Genomic DNA, 16,959 nt, shown 5'->3' with positions numbered 1-16,959 from the left:
GGTTCTGTCTAAGCTGGTGACCGCCTGCACAACACTCATCCTGGGGTCCCTTCATGCCTTAGCAGATTTACCCCCACAGCTGTCAGACTGTCTCTTCTCACTGCTGCATCTGCTCTGTGTAATAAACTGCAGTTACGGAGGATGTCGCCACGGATCTGAGACAGACCAAGAGTTCAATGTTTATTTACAGGGAATTTTCACTCCTCACAGGGAGAAGCAGTAGGGGGTTAAATGAGACAGAGTAAAACAGCAAGCAGAACAATGGAGGTGAAAGAAGCAATAAAACGTTAATGCAGCATTTAAACGGTTAAACTCAGGTAGCTATAACTTATCAGTCCAGGGGAAAGCTTGATTGAAGAGTCTGCTTCTCCCACGTCGGCACCTGCAACAGCGGCGCGTGCAGTCTCTAAAGTCTCTGCTCAAGATGAAGTTGGGACCTCCAGGGGTTAAAGCAGGGAGCTGGGAGCTGAAGAGGAACATGGGTCTCACTGCTCTGAGTCTCTGTATAATACCCCGCCTGTCTCACCGCAGGAGCGATGCTGCGCACTCTGCTTAAGTCTCTTTACCACACTCAGGGTCTCCGGCTCGTCACTGCGGTCCCCGGGACTGCGTGTTCATGTCAGTGTCTCTGTACTGTCAGGGGGAAGACCCTCTGGTCACGGAGGCTTCCGGGTCCCCGTGCTCTCATACGGTACTCACAACGCTTTGTCCTTCAGTCTTAGTCCTCAGACAGAGAACTCTCTCCAGGAGCAGCGGTGTAGCAACCTGCTCTCTGTCCTGCGCACTCTGCTTTCCCGCCCGACGTCACACTGTTTCCTGTCCACAGCTTCCTATTCCCGGTCACCGCCCCCACGGTCACATGTTCCGGTCAGTCCAGGTCAGAAAGTCTTCCCCCCGGCAACCTTGCTGTTTGGCTAGGTGGTTCCAGACATAGAGCAGGAGAGATAACCCCTTTTGAGCTCTTCTTCTTCCTCTTCACCCCCTTACATTCCTCCACTCTTTTTGCTCGCCATCCCACGGGCGAGATTTTCTGTTGTTCCCGTTGACAGTCTTCCAATCCCTGAACAATTTGTTCCCAGACGAATTGGTCTTGGTTATAGCGAATGGGGGGTACACCGACCATTGAATGGTCAGAGCATCACAAATCAGGAGGAGCAGTCGTGTCAGCTGTTAAGGGAGGAATGGTGACTTGAGTCTCTCCCGCTGGGTTGGCAGTTTCAGGCACCAGCCTCTCCTACATGTCCCTTGGGGGAAATTGGGGGTCTTCCTCATCTTCAAAATCAACGTCAGTCAATGGGGCTGCCTGTGGGGCAGCAGGTACTTCTTGCTCTCGGTCAGGATCCTGAGACAAACATGGTCATAACATATTTTGGTGCAGCGTACGATTGGGGGCACCCTCTTTTGTTTCTGGCTGGACCTCATAGACGGGGCTTTTGGCATTGATTTGACATTTCACCCTGTATGGGCCCTCTTAATGGTACTCTAACTTATTATGAGGGCGCTTTTCTCTCACTAAAACTCGGTCCCTGGCCACTAGAGCTGTCCCTCATAGAGGAGTGACTTGGGGATGTTCCAGCTCCTGTAGCCTGGTCCATACCAGTCGATGGAGAGTCTGTAGCCGATGACGATATTCTCAAACCCAGGAGTACACCCCCGTCTGTGGGTAGTCCTCCTCGGGCTCTAACTCCAATTCAGTCATCCCTTTTCTGGGCCGTCCGAAGAGCAGAGAGGAGGGTGTAAAGCCGGTGGTGCTGTGCTTACAGTTGTTATGCACCCATACCAACTCAGGGACGTATTCAGGCCATCATGCCTTCTTCTCCTCCTCCAGGGTTCTTAGCATTTGGATCAGGGTACGGTTAAATCTCTCGCAAGCTCCGTTCCCCTGTGGATGATAAGGAGTTGTCTCAGTTTTCCCGATCTTATACAACTGGTGCAATTCCTCCATCACTCTTCCAAGAAAACAGGCTCCCTGATCGGAGTGGATACGCTTAGGACACCCATACACCTGGATGAAGTACTTGCAGATGGCATGAGCAGCGGACTCAGCAATCTGATCCCGTCTTGGAGTCACGACGGCAAACTTTGTAAAGTGGTCCACCATCACCAAGCAGTGTTTGTAGCCTTGATGCGCTGGCCTGATCATCAGATAGTCTATCGTCAGCAGATCTAGAGGGCCGGATGACATTACCATCTGCGTGGGAGCCCGCTGTTCATGTGGTTTGGCCAGTTCACAGCTCCGACACTGCTGATAGACTTTCACCACCACAGTTGTCAGACTTGGATGATAAAACAGGCACTGCAGCCATTGGAAGGTCTTTTCAGGGCCAAAGTGGGCTCCTTTCTCATGAGACTCTGTAGCCACCCAGAACACCAAGGATGAGAGAATCACTGTCTGCCAGATGACGCTGAGTTCTGACTGTAGAAATGTCTTCCGATAAAGGATGCTGAAGCCTTTCCTATTGCCGTAACATTCGCAGCATTGCAGGTGATGCAGTGCTCCTCTCAAGATGGCTGGGCATCTGTTTAGGCATGACCCACTGTCTTAACCGGGCTATTTCCTGATCCTCCTGCTACACTTGGACCCACTCGTCGTGGGGCTGTTCCATTAAACTTGCACGAGTTTCCTCCTGTTGTGTCTCCCGTGTAGCTGCCACCGTCCTGGCAGTTCCTCCAAATTCTGGGACTTCCAGAGCCTCCAGCTCTTCATCCCGATTAGGTGCTGGCCTACGATAGTTTACTCGGGAAAGGGCATCAGCATGGGTATTCTCTGCTCCTCTTTTATAGGTGATCTTGTACCGAAATTTTACCATCCGAGCTACCCAGCGTTGCTCTAGCTCCCTGAGCTTCGCTTTCACCAGATGGGCTAACGGATTGTTATCTGTCCGCACGTGAACTTCAGAGACTGCCAGGTACACCGCATATTTCTTTGTCATTGCCAATACTAACGCCAACAACTCCAGCTTGAAGGAACTGTAGTTATCTGGGTTCTCTCAGAGTCATGCCAAGACCGACTCGCGTACGCTATGACGCGTTCTTTCCCATCCTGTATCTGCGACAGTACTGCTCCAAGCCTATGCGAACTCCCATCAGTGTGCAAGATGTACGGTTGAGTGAAGTCAGCATAGGTTAGTATGGGGGCTTCCGTCAAAGCTTTCTTCAAGTCTAGGAATGCTTCTTCCTGGAGTTCTCCCCACTGCATGTTCATGTTTTTAGCACAGGAGGGCACCCCTTTCAGCAGCTCGAGAAGGGGATTTGCGATGCTTGTAAAGTCTTTTACGAAGTGTCAGAAGTATCCTGTGAGTCCCAGGAGTGCGCATACATCCTTCACGGTTTTTGGGGTAGAGAATAAAGCAGAGAAAGACCATGCATATAGTGAGGATCACCAGAGAAAAATAAATAATAAATATATCACAAAATATAATGCAAATAAATATTTTATTGTTCACAAAACAGAAATAGGATACACTACACAAAAGTAAAAACACTTAAAAAGGGACAGACACAGCCCCTGTAGATCAATGAAAGTTGATCAATACAAATGCACCCATTGACTGCTAATACTCGATTAAAGAAACAATAAACGCAGTAAATATGGAGATGCTGCTAATATAGCCCTTACTGAAACAGGCAGATATATACCATTTCCACAGGGGGGGGTTTGATTCCCCAACATTCCTGTTCTATCCTATATTCCTATACACCATAAGGGTGAGTGATATAATGAAGCTGGAGTCATATAATATCCCAGCAGAAAGAAACCAGGATTCAGAGTATAGTGAACAGGGAAATAGCCTGAAATCAATGAGGTGGAAAAAACCATATGTCACCACAGACCAGTCCTGTCAGAAAAAGGAATCGGTCGAACCCGTCATGTAAGTGCAACAGCGCAGCCAGAGTGGTGAATGATGACCCACGCGTAGCGACACTCAGGGTGTCTTTTTCAAGGTGAGTGGTTTTTGGGGTAGGCCACTCCTGTAACGCAGCAATCTTCTCTTGAGAGGACCTCACTCCTTAGGCTGAGACAATGTGCCTCAAATACTCGATCTGAGTATGGAAGAGATGACACTTTTGAGGCTTTACTTTAAGCCCATGTTTTTGTAGTCGATTCAGAACCTGCTCCAGCCTCCGTTGCTGTTCCTCGAATGTGGGGGCAAAGACGATGATGTCATTCAGATAGTTCAGGGTAGCTTCAAAGTTCAAGTCCCCTAAACATCTTTCCATGAGCCAGAACGAATGGCATGCGGTCGAACTCATATAATCCCATCGAAATAATGAAAGCGGTCTTGGCTCGGTCTTGTTCGGACATTGGTACCTGCCAATAACCACTGGCCAGGTCTAGTGTAGAAAAGTATCTGGCATTTCCTAACATGGACAGGGACTCCTCTATTCTTGGCAATGGATATGAATCCCGTACTGTGCAAGCGTTGAGCCGACGGTAGTCCACACAGAAGCGTAAAGTCCGTCCTTCTTCCTCACCAGGACAATGGGGGCGGCCCACGGACTCTGGCTCTCTCGTATTACCCCCTTCTTTAACATTTGTGACAGCATCTCCTTCACTTTCTGGTACATTTGTGGGGGTATCTGACGGTATTGTTCTCTGATAGGCGCCACATCCCAGGTGGGTATCTTGTGTGTTATTGCGGTGGGGCGCCCAAAATCGTTCTCATATTTTGCAAACATGCCCTGGTATTTTCCTAGCAGGGACTCCACTTGGGGAACCTGTTGGGGGGTCAGCTCCGAGAGTTCTGCCCGCATGTGTTCCAGTATCCGTCGTCCCTCCTTCAACAATCGAACAATCGGGGGTCCGGGGTTACTTCAGCATCTACAGTCACCATCCACGGATCTTCTGGCTTCAAAGTCAGCTGTTCTGCTTCAGATGGAACTAATTTATCAGGCATGCCTAGGATGTGGGCCACTTCACTCCTGGGGTGCAAGGTCACGTCATTCTCTCCCAAATTTACACATTGCACAAGGACAGTTCCATTCCGCACTGTAGCCAGTGTACGTGCAACTAATATTCCTGATGGTAGCTGATCGGCCTTACTAGGTTCAACTTGCACTTCAACCACCTCCAGAGGGATACCAGTGCAGATGGGCAAGGAAAGCACGGCCTGTCCAGGAGGCAACACTCGGTTGACAGAGGAGGGCGCAATTATTTTGCCGAGCGACTTCCCATCGCTGTATATTTCCTGGGCCTGAGCTGTCCATATCAGTTGCTGGAAGACCCTCCTTTGGAGGGTATGGATGCTCCACTTTTGCAGGAACTGGTCTGGGGACTCATTGATGAGAAGGCTCCCGAAGTCTTTAAGCACGTTCATGGCCAAGGTTATGGTATGGTCTTTGGCCGCTTCTCCATCCACCAGCACTACTCCTCTTCTCCCTACATCCTTACCGCAGACCACTATGTTCATCCATACCACCCCTGTGACTGGGATGGGTAAGTGGTTAGCTGCCATTCTGGCCGCATCTCCTCCGCGAAGTGTAGGCGGAAATACCCCTGAGGCATGGTGGTAACCTGAGAGCCAGTGTCTACTAGGCAACGTACTACTCATCAATTCATCTTGGCCCAGACCAAAGGACACGTGGAAACGAGGCTGGTGGGACTTTTAATACTCCTCAAATTTTCAGGCTCCGGGCAGCGCCCCCCGAGCTCGGAGCCGTCTAGTTTAATGGATGATGCTGGAAAGGTTGACTCCGCCAAGTGCAGCGCTGAGCAATATGACCGAATTCTCTAAAGTTGTAACATGTGGGTGATCCTCTTCACTGGGTGACACTAGTCTCACATTGGGGGGTGGTCTCTCTGTCGCGCACTGGCAGACTGGACTCTACGGCAGGGGTTCCTTTGGATTCAGCCAATTCTTCAAGGATCTGTTTAATCTCCTTCCTCAAGTCTTCCACCCATTGGGGGCAGCAGCCGTTGTGGTGGCTACCTCCCCGCTCCATACCTTCCCCACCAGCACTATCACTCCCTGCTTCTGTTCGTACGTGCGTGCCTCACTCCCGACCTCAGAGAAAGTCATGCCTGGCTTTACCTGCATGTGCTCTCGCAGGGCCTGCTTCATTATCACGTCACTCAAGCCTGTCACCAGCCGCAGCATACTGTCAATCGGCCCTACGCCTATGCCATCCTTCCGAACAATGGCTGTATGGAGTTCTTGCAGGGCATTCATAAACTGTGTCAATGTCTCCCCCTCTCTTTGAACCCGGTGGAACAGGGCATGCGCAGCTCCCCTACGTCAGTGGGGTCCCCATGCGTCTCCTCAAGTAAAAGTAGAACTTTATCTAGGGTATCTCTCGCCTGGGGATATCTAAGCATAACAGAGTCCCATGCCTCCCCCTCTAGGGCCATCAATGCTATTTCTGCCTCAAGGGCCGGCATCATGGGACGCATCCGCATCATCCCTCATATGCGCTCTGTCCAACTCCACAACATAATATTGTTCCCAGGAAATTTTGGCAAATTATTTTACATGGCTCCCACGGAGATGCTAGAACTGGAGCCTCCCCCAACTGCTTGGTCTGCCGCCTCCATGCCATTATGCGACATCCTGCCGACTACACCACTTGTAATAACCTGCAGGTATGGAGGATGTTGCCACGGATCCAAGACAGACCAAGAGTTAAAGGTTTATTTACAGGGAATTTTCACTCCACGCAGGGAGGAGCAGTAGGGGGTTAAATGAGAAAGAGTAAAACAGCAAGCAGAACAATGGAGGTGAAGGAAGCAATAAAATGGTAATGCAGCATTTAAACGGTTAAACTCAGGTAATTATAATTTATCAGTCTGGGGGAAAGCTTGATTGAACAGTCTACTTCTACCACATCGGCACCTGCAACAGTGGCGCGTGCAGTCTCTAAAGTCTCTGCTCAAGATGAAGTTAGGACCTCCAGGGGTTAAAGCAGGGAGCTGGGAGCAGAAGCAGAACAATGGTCTCCCTGCTCTTGAGTCTCTGCATATTACCCCGCCTAAAAAAGAACCAAAAACAAAACACAAAACAAATATCCTGGAATAAAAAAGTAAAAAAATTTTTGCAAAAATTGCATGAAGGTAGTAATAATAGTAATAGTAAGGGTATTTTGTTAACATAATTTTGATCAAAATAATGTAGAAGCCATCCCGCCACGTCACGGCAACCCTTGTGGGACAGTTCTACATTATTTTGATCAAAATTATGTTAACTAAATACCCTTATTATTACTATTATTACTACGTTCATGCAATTTTTGCAAAAATTTTTTACTTTTTTATTCCAGGATATTTGTTTTGTGTTTTGTTTTTGGTTTTCTCTGTGTAAAGGTCATGTGTTCATATGCAATTACATTTTGCATGCACATTAATTTACTTTTTCTGCTCAGACCCAGTTTCTCATATTACCCCGCCTGTATCAGCGCAGGAGTGATGCTGAACACTCTGTTAAGTCTCTTTACCACACTCGGAGGCTCCAGCTTTTCACTGTGCGATCGTATCACTGTCTCTGTACTGTCAGGGGGGAAGTCTCCTCTGATCACAGAGGCTACCGGGTCCCCATACACACAAAGCTTTGTCCTTCAGTCTCTGTCCTCAGACGGAGAACTCTCTCCGGGAGCGCGGTGTAGCAGCCTGCTCTCTGTCCTGCGAGCTCTGCTTTCCTGCCCCGACTCACACCGTTTCCTGTCCACAGCCTCCTCTTCCCAGTCACTGCCCACCACGGTCACTTGGTCCGGTTGGTCCAGGTCAGAAAGTCTTCTCCCCGGCAACCCTGCTGTTTGGCTAGGTGGTTCCGGACAAGGAGCAGGAGAGGTAACCCCTTTTGAGCTCTTCTTCCTCTTCACCCCCTTACCTCTGCACTGCTTCTTGCCCTGCGCAAGGCTGCCCAGGCTCTACTCACTAGCCAGGTAGTGTCTTCACTATACCCTATTGCTCTGCATTACACTACTCTGTAACTCCTCCCAGTCTGGAAAACCTCTATGCTGGCTATACCTAAGCTAATACTCTTATTCACTATCTCTAGTATGCCCTCTCTATTCTAATCCCACTATAGTCCTATACTACCTTCTATTCTATCCCTAATTTTGTACATAACACATATCAAATACATTCACATTGCAGTACATAAACCCATTAATACTTATAGACGTTCTGGATCTGCATGCATAAAAAGGAAGAAGGGGAGGCACGTGACAACCTCGGTCACCTCCTTACACATCTGCTTATGTATTCTGTTGAAACTGCAGCTGACAAATATATGGTATACTATGGAGAATATTGTGGGCAAATTTAAAAATCTAAAGAAAAACTTTTCGAATTAACTATGTTTAATAAGACACTGAAAAATTAAAACTGCACTGTGATTGATTACTATGGTTTAACAAAAACACTTTTTTCTTTTATGCAATTTTAAAAATGTTGCCCCCTTCAATAGTAAATATAAATGATATTTCTGCATAATTTCCAATATTTTCCCTTTTAAAATGATTCATGTTTTGACTCAAAGTGGTGCTTTTTTTAAGATATTATGCCTTGTTATTTTATTATTTGTTTGCTAGTATTACAAATTATGGTATTATTTCTATATCAATTCTATAAAGTCATAGGAAACTTTGTTTTCTTCGTTTTCTTCATTTTCCAAATAGACATTTTTATTTGAATCAATGCTTATTTTTTTGTTCTTAGTAACATGCAAAGCTCCTCAACTTCTACATGGAAAATACACCTTGATTGAAGAAGAACTTGCAAATGGAGCATATGTACAGTATGAATGTGATAAAGGTTATATGACAGAAAAACACAATCTTTTTGCCACTGCCCAGTGTCTTGATGGAGAATGGTCTGAATATCCGAAGTGTATAGGTAAGAAAATTGATAGTGGTAAAACAATGATTAAGCACATACATATAAAATATACTGAACAAAAATATAAATGCAACACTTTTTTGTTTGCTCCCATTTTTCATGAGCTGAACTCAAAGATCGAAGACTTTTTCTTTGTTAATAAAGGGCATTTTTCTCTCAAGTATTGTTCATAAATTTATCTAAATCTATGTTAGGACTGTTTCACATGTCCTGATATTTCCTGCACCAGATATAACAGAACCGGAGATATCAATATCTGTTTATCCGTCTGTACGTGTGTGTAATACTTGTGGCATATGTGTGGCAATTGTGTGCCGCCCCTGTGCAACATCAGTACTACACGTACCAGCACATGGGAATCAGCGGTATTGTTAGCACTGTTCCCTGGCGCAAGGTGCTGAAGTCGGCTTTCATCATTCTCTCCTGCTATGCTGGCCATCAGCAGAAGATGAGGAGGATATTGAGAGTTGTATTCAACTGATAACAGCAAAAGCAGGCGATGGCTGATGGGACTACTACTCTCATGAAGCTACAGCTGCTGCCGATAATAACAGTGAGAGCAGGCTCCAGCTGATGTCAGTGTTCATCAGTCGCTGCCTACGCTATATATAAATAAGTGACAAAAACGGCATGGGTGCCCCTGTATTTTTGATAACCAGCCAGGCAAAACTGACAACTGCGGGCTTTTAGTTTCAGCTAGGCTGGTTATCAAAAACAGAGGGGTCTCCACGCTGTTTTCTAAAAATAAATAATTTTATTAAAAAAGCGTGGAGTTCCCTTCATTTTTGGCAGCCAGTACAGCGCTAACAGTGCCACTGCTTCCCAGGCATGGGTATGTGTCACACTGATGACACATGGATGTCATCTGTGTGTCATCAGTGTACACGTGTGTGGACTATTTTGCGGCCCGTGTGGCTGTTAAACAATGGACATGCTGGCGTATTTTGACCAAGGACACATGGTCCATGGAAACACACTGACATGTGCATAGACCCATTTATTTGAATGGGTCTACATGTGAAGTGTCTCCGGTACATCTGAAAACTGTCACCACACGCAGGCTTTTACTGGCCCACAGGAGAACAAGAGAATCCTCTGGTGGGCCCTGCACAAGAGTTGGCTGCCACCCACCCTCTAATTTGAACAGTACTTGGCACTACATACTTGAATAATTATGTACAAACAATGGGAGCATCTTATTCATTTACCAATCTACCCAGTTCATTATTATATAAATTTGTGATTGAGGATAAGTTCACATTTGCATTTAGCTGAAAAGGGTTCCCTGGAGTTGGTTACTGGTGGGCCCCTGGCACCACAGTCTGACACTGACCACATGTATCAGACACACTGAAAGAACTCTTAGCCCTGACATCTGAAAGAGCCATTATGAGCACTTCTCCTTTGCCAAGAAAATCCATCCACCTCACATGTGTCATATCAAGTTAATGATTAGACAGCATGATTATTGCACATATGTGTCTTAGGCTGGCCACAAAAAAGGACACTCTAAAATGTGCATTCTCACTGAGAAGGGATCATAAACCAAACATTTTAACGATAAATTCGATAACCCATAAAACAAGCTACAAAAGTGCCCTCAAGTAACTCAGATCCTGAAAGTTCAGGAAATGACTGGGCTAACAACACAAAAACATAAATGCTATGTATCACCAATGTGATAAATCTTCCAATCACATATAATCTATGTTTCTTGTCTTAACTTGTTCTGTCGCTCTCTACTTAGCGCCTCATCAGGAGACACAAGATATTCCCATTAGAAGAGAGACTATAGCTCATGAAAACCATATTCATGCACAAATAGCCTTATAGGTGTGTCCCACACATTCACAGGGGACATTCACCATCTAATATGATAGGTATATCATACCCTAAGCTGTATATAGTTGGCATTTTAAGTTATTAAAAATCAGTGAAATCTTCAAATGTCGTATGACATCTATATTGCATTTATTAGTGTGTTCAGAATAATAAGTTTTGATTAAACGAGTGCTGCTGGCTAGAAAATTTCAGTTTCACTCTGCACCTAAATCAATCAGTAGTCCAGATTTCAATTGTACAAGTATTGTACCATTGCCCATGTCACATAGCTCTTAAATCACAACGCGTGCTTATCATGCCCTAGTCATCCTCAAGTAAATATAACCCTATGTGCATTAGAATGTGCACAGGTAACAGCAGGATGCTAAAGCTGTGTCCTGCTTGTGAATCGTCATATGTCAAATGATGCCACCAGGTCATTTAAAATCTCTGCTCCGCCAACTCAGTGATGTGAAGCCCGGTCTCATTTGATTGGATAACAGGTAACTAATTAGATCTCAGCAAGCTAGATTCACTAAAATTACATCAAAGTGAACTCGACTCACATAGCCAATCATAAACTCGAGAGTGCAGCAGGGAGCAGATCATTATCAAGTTCTCCCGTGTAATTTTAGGCTGATCCCTCACCTTCTTCATTATCAAGTATAGCCCACAAGTTTAATTTTGCTTGGTGCCCCAGATCAATGTCGATTGACAATCATTTTGTACCTCTTCCATTTTCTTACTTTTGCATCAACAGTTGTCTCCTTCTCACCCAGCAGCTTATGTATGGTTTTGTGGCCCATTCTTGTTTTGTGCAGGTCTATGATCTTGTCCCTGACATCCTTAGAAAGCTCTTTGCTCTTGCACATGTAGTAGAGGTTAGAGAATGACTGTTGAGTCTGTGGACAGGAGTCTTTTATAAAGGTGACTATGTAAGACAGCTGACTTCAATGCAGGTAATGAGTTTATTAGGAGAGTCTAACTGGTCTGTAGGAGCTAGAACTCTTTATGGTTGGTAGGGGATCAAATACTTATTTCTCACTGCAAAATGAAAATAAATTTATCTAATTTATACAACTTGATTTTCTGGATTTTATTTTGATATTCTATCTCTCAATGTTAAAATTAACCTACCCTTAAAATTATAGACTGTTCATATCTGTGTCAGTGGGCAAACTTACAAAATCAGCAAGGGATCAAATATTTATTTCCTTCACTGTACGTTAATCCGAACCCCAAATAATTTCTGAAATGTGATTATGTACAAGTGAAAGAAGTGCTCACCCACACGTGAAGGGAGGGAATATAAGGGTGATGTCATTGGAGACGAAATATCCCATTACTGGTAAGTAACGATGATTTTATTCGATCCCCCATGACAGAACCACGACAAAATTACAGAGAAGTATGAATTCAGGGAGGGACAACAGCCTGAAGCATCCTTCTTCCAAATGTGAGGTTGAAAGCGGAACTCAAATCAAATCTATAATGCTTATCAAAAATGGAAGAAGAAGACCATGTAGCTGCCTTACATATCTGCTTAATCGAAACCTCCGCTCTCTCTGCCTAGGAGGCTGCCACAGCCCGTGTGGAGGGAGCCCTCAGACCTTCTTGTGCTGCCATACCACTTGATGTACAAGTTAATGAAATGGCTTGCCTGATCCACCTAGCTAAAGTGCATTTTGAAACCTTAAGTCCCTTCCATGAATAAAGAATTTTCCCTTTTCCATGGTTTAGTAACTGATATTTATCTGAATAGGCATCTCCTGATGTCCAGTGAATGGAGTCTCTCTTCTTTCTGATTCTAAGTGTGGGCTACTATCTCTTGTAGCCTATGAAATTTAGAGGCTTCTTTAGGTAGGTAAGAGGGATCTGGATTTATGATAACCTTATCTTACAGGAACTGGATGTATGGTGGGAGTCTGGAAAGAGCATGAATATCACTAACCCTTCAGGCAGAGTTTAATGCTACAAGAAGGGCTGTTTTATGGGAAAGAACGTTTATTGGGACTGAATCGATGGGCTCAAAGGGAGATTCTGTCAAAGCTGTTAGCAGTCAGGCACTGTCCAGGTTATACTTAACTGCACCATCTTTCTGCAGACCACGGCTGAGCTGGTAATCCAATGTGGATACCGCTCTCCTGCTCTGTTCACTACTGTGACCCACTGTGGTGCTTCCATGGACCCCACAACGGCCGAAGGCCAGGAAACCCCACTGCCTGAACTGACAGGCGGGGCCTGAGAATTATTACTTCGTTGACAGGTATGTCTGTGGAGGTCTGTCCGTCAAGGACAAGAAACCAACTGAGAGATGCCACCCTTTTATAGCTGTAGGTTTCCTGTCTTTGAAGGGCAGATCCCCTCTCTCATGGTGCTGTCATGGGGGATTGAATAATATACATATATATATATATGTGTGTATATATATATATATATATATATATATATATATACACATATCCAAAAGGAAAGAGAGACCGCACTCCATAAGCTGGTGAAGATATCGCTTGATTTATTGGCACATGCGGTACATGTCGGCCAGGGGAGTGATATCAGGAGAGGAAAAACAGCTGACAACGGCCATTTCACGCTATCAAAGCGCTTCGACGGGTCATTTTGTGGAAGGAAGTGACGGATTTATGAAGAAATCACGTCATTCAAAACCTCCTTCTTCCACAGTTGTTGTTTAAACAGTGTGAATACATATATCAGTTAAAAACAATTGTCATTACATCAAAATATACAGACAAGCATAAATCCAAGAAAAACAAATGAACATCTAACGAAAATAAATAGAGAGACCTGCAGAAAAAATATTACAATCATTTGGTCATCATAACATAATTTTTTAGATCATCATAGCATAATTTTTTAACTGTCATATAGACCATAACAGTGAATGACAAATACGATCAATGAATGGATCTCATTGCTATTATCATTTCTGATCCTTTGAGCAGAAATGAATCAAATATTACACAATACACCTGCTAAAATATGTGACAACCAGCTACCTATGTCTCATTAGATTATGTACCTAGACTGGTAACATTTACCCATATGATCAGATATCGTAGTAAATAAATTCTGTGTTCCATTTCATCCTACGTTACCGTCAAAAGCAGGTGTAAGTATGTACTATAAAAAACTCAAGGGGACATCAAACAAAAGGAATGGTAAATGACGTATATAGCAGCAAAACCTGAAACACAGGAAAAGAGGAAAGAGAAGGAAACATACATTTACTGTATATATATACAGTATATGTGTGGAAAGTATCCACCTACTGTATTAACGCCGCTTATCTATATGAAAAATCCCTATACAGCCTGATATAAAATGCGATTCAAAAACAGATACATCATATGCCATATCTAAATATCCCTAAAGGAGACTGTTATATATAGACCGGTAATAAAAGTACCAAATCTCAATGCGGTCAAGTTCAGTGAAAGAAACTAGCAAAATATATTCTCATAATAAAAGGCGTTATATTGCATTAGGCATCGGGTTCCTGCCACTGCACAGCAGGAATACAGAGCCCTGCACCCAGCGGTCTCCCATTCTTCTTCAGCCGCAGCAGAGCCTGCTCAGCAGATTCGTCGGTCCCGGCGCTCTGCTCAGGGTAACTCCATGAGTTTGCTTGCTGTTGCCACCTCTGGCACAGCTATGACAATGCATGCTGCTCAGCAGCGAGCTTCTCCAGGGACTAACTCCTCATGTCGGGCCACTGAGCATGCCCATGGAGTGATCTTCCATTGGAGATCGAGGGTCACGTGCTCAGGTCCTGCTCATGTTCAGATTGGCCCATCCGAGAAGCCAGGAAGGTCCCGGACGCCCGTGGCTATAAAAGGTTCCCATGGCCGCTCGCCCATGCGCTAGTATAGACTGTATTTACAGACTATGTGGAGTGAGTGATGTATGCACGTATGAATGTCTCTAGTGAATGACTCATTAAGAAACCCCTACCCTTGGTACGCATGTGTTGTGCAGCCTAGCCTGCTAGTGCCCAGGCTTAGGCATAGGTAGGGCTGAGGTTGAGTCAGGCATCTGGCCTCACCAGGGATTCGGCATGCCTCAGTGCACATGCTCCATAGCCAGCATCTATAGCGGCACTTGCGGCAGCGACGCTGCGCGTTCAGTGGGCCTAGAAGGACTCTAACCCCGTGTCCTTGGGGTAGAGTTCTGTGGCCGTACACTGTGCGCTCTTTTGGCTGAGCTCTGGGAGTTAACAGGCTCCGGCATCTACTTTCAGCGGTGGTGCGGCTCTGTGCAGTAACAGAGTTCGCCCCGTTCACATTGGGTGACGTAACCCACGTGTGACTGGTTTCACACTGCTTAATTCTTCCTCCATTACTTAGCAGCAGTGTACCACCTCTGCACGGTGGACCCTGGGCTGCGAAAGCACCTACTATTATTTTATAATTTGGTGAGTTCCACCAGCCCTAACATTACACTAGCGCCAGGGTCTGGCTAGTAATGGCGGATGAACAGCGACTGCTGCAGTACATCTGTGGCACCCCCAGGAGTATGGCAGCCACAGTGGCTTTGCCTTCCTCCAGCGAGGGTAATGCCAGGCTTGGAAGCAGTGAAGGGTCTCTCTCGCAGTTAATCTATACATGCAACACAGTTCCACTCCAGGCCAGCAGGGGGGACTCTGAACCGGAATTGAAGGGAGGAGTGCTCTCTGAGGGCCAAAAGGAAGACGTGGTCAGTTAGTGTGAGGAGGAGCACGTGTGTAGACGTGTGGAGAGAAGCTGGAGGTTGAGCTGAGGAAAGAGAGCTCCCTCACAGCGAGAGCGCATGACCTGGAGCCTGGTCTCCACGGTTGTACGGATACTATTGGTCCTGCAGCAGACACCAGAGGAGTTTGAGGCTGTAAGAATAAGTATCCTCTGCCCCCGAAATCAGAGCTGTTTGATAGGCTATGGGGAGCGAGAGTGTTTACCAAACTTGATCTGCGGGGGGCGTACAACCTGATTCGCATCTGTGATGGGGACGAATGGAAGACAGCATTTAACACCAGGGATAGGCACTATGAATACCTGGTGATGGCCTTCGGCCTCTGTAATGCCCCGGCCGTCTTCCAAGACTTTGTAAACGATATCTTCCAGGATATGCTTACCTGCTCGGTTGTAGTCTATCTGGATGATATTCTCATCTACTCACCAGATATTGACTCCCACCGGAGATGTTTGCAAAGTTTTCGATCGCCTGCGGGCAAACTCCCTCTATGCCAAGTTGGAGAAGTGTGTTTCAGCAGGAGTCCTTGCCTTTCCTGGGCTATATCATCTCTGCCCAGGGGTTGGCCATGGATCCTGCCAAGCTACAGGCGGTGATGGATTGGCAGGAACCTCATTCATTCAAAGAGGTGCAGCGCTTTATGAGGTTCATAAATTACTATCGCCAATTCATCCCCCACTTCTCGACTTTGGTAGCACCCTTGGTAGCCCTCACCAAGATGGGTGCAAACCCCAAGTTGTGGACGGAACCGGTCTCCAAGGCCTTCTCCTCCATTAAGTCCCATTTCGCTAGCACTCCCATTCTACATTGCCCTTCATTCTGGAAATGGATGCCTCTTCCGTCGATGCTGGAGCGGTCCTGTTTCAGAAGGACACGCAAGGTCGGAAGCACCCATGCTTCTTTTTCTCCAAGACCTTCACACCGGCAGAGAGGAATTATGCCATCGGGGAAAGGAAGTTGCTAGCAATGAAGTTGGCCTTCTTAGAGTGGAGACACCTCCTAGAGGGGGCTCACCATCCTTTCCAGGTGTTCACCGACCACAAAAACTTGGTGTATTTACAAACAGCCCAGCGGCTAAATTCTCACCAGGCCAGATGGTCTTTGTTCTTTTCCCGGTTCCACTTCACCCTCCATTTTCTCTCTGTGGGGGGAAGAACGTCCGGGCCGATACTCTTTCCCGCTCCGTGGTGTCATCGGAGGAAGAGGAGGAGGAGCCTCGGCTGATCGTCCCATCCGAGAGCCTGAGGACTGTGGCTCCGGTTGCCCTTGAGTCAGTACCTCCGGGCAAGACATTTGTCCCTGCCCGTCTGCGACCGGAGGTCCTCTCTTGGGCTCATTCGTCCAGGGTGGGTGGACATTTTGGGATAAAACGGACCTCTGAGCATTTGGCGAGGACGTACTGGGGGCCGCATATGGCCCGAGACGTCAGGGAATATATTCAGGCGTGCGTCTCTTGCGCCCAGAAAAGGTCCTCTCGGCAGCGGCCCGCTGGGCTTCTTTTTCCTCTGCCAGTAGCGGACAGGCCCTGGGAGATGGTCGGTATGGATTTTGTGGTGGGG

General features: G+C 46.2%; 1 protein-coding gene across 3 annotated transcripts in view; it reads left to right on the top strand.

Annotated features, from left to right (window-relative positions):
* CFH (complement factor H) overlaps positions 1 to 16,959 on the top strand; it is a 712,377-nt gene that overhangs the window by 281,025 nt on the left and 414,393 nt on the right. For all 3 annotated transcript variants that reach the window (XM_073582879.1, XM_073582878.1, XM_073582877.1), the window contains exon 10: positions 8,654 to 8,830. In XM_073582879.1, coding sequence (XP_073438980.1) covers positions 8,654 to 8,830 — 177 coding nt within the window. The remainder of the gene's footprint in view (positions 1 to 8,653; positions 8,831 to 16,959) is intronic.

The sequence above is a fragment of the Dendrobates tinctorius genome, unplaced genomic scaffold, assembly GCF_039654945.1.
Source record: "Dendrobates tinctorius isolate UK_male_01 unplaced genomic scaffold, ASM3965494v1 ptg000074l, whole genome shotgun sequence".
Classification (NCBI taxonomy): domain Eukaryota; kingdom Metazoa; phylum Chordata; class Amphibia; order Anura; family Dendrobatidae; genus Dendrobates; species Dendrobates tinctorius.
This window is presented reverse-complemented; position numbering and strand designations above follow the sequence as displayed.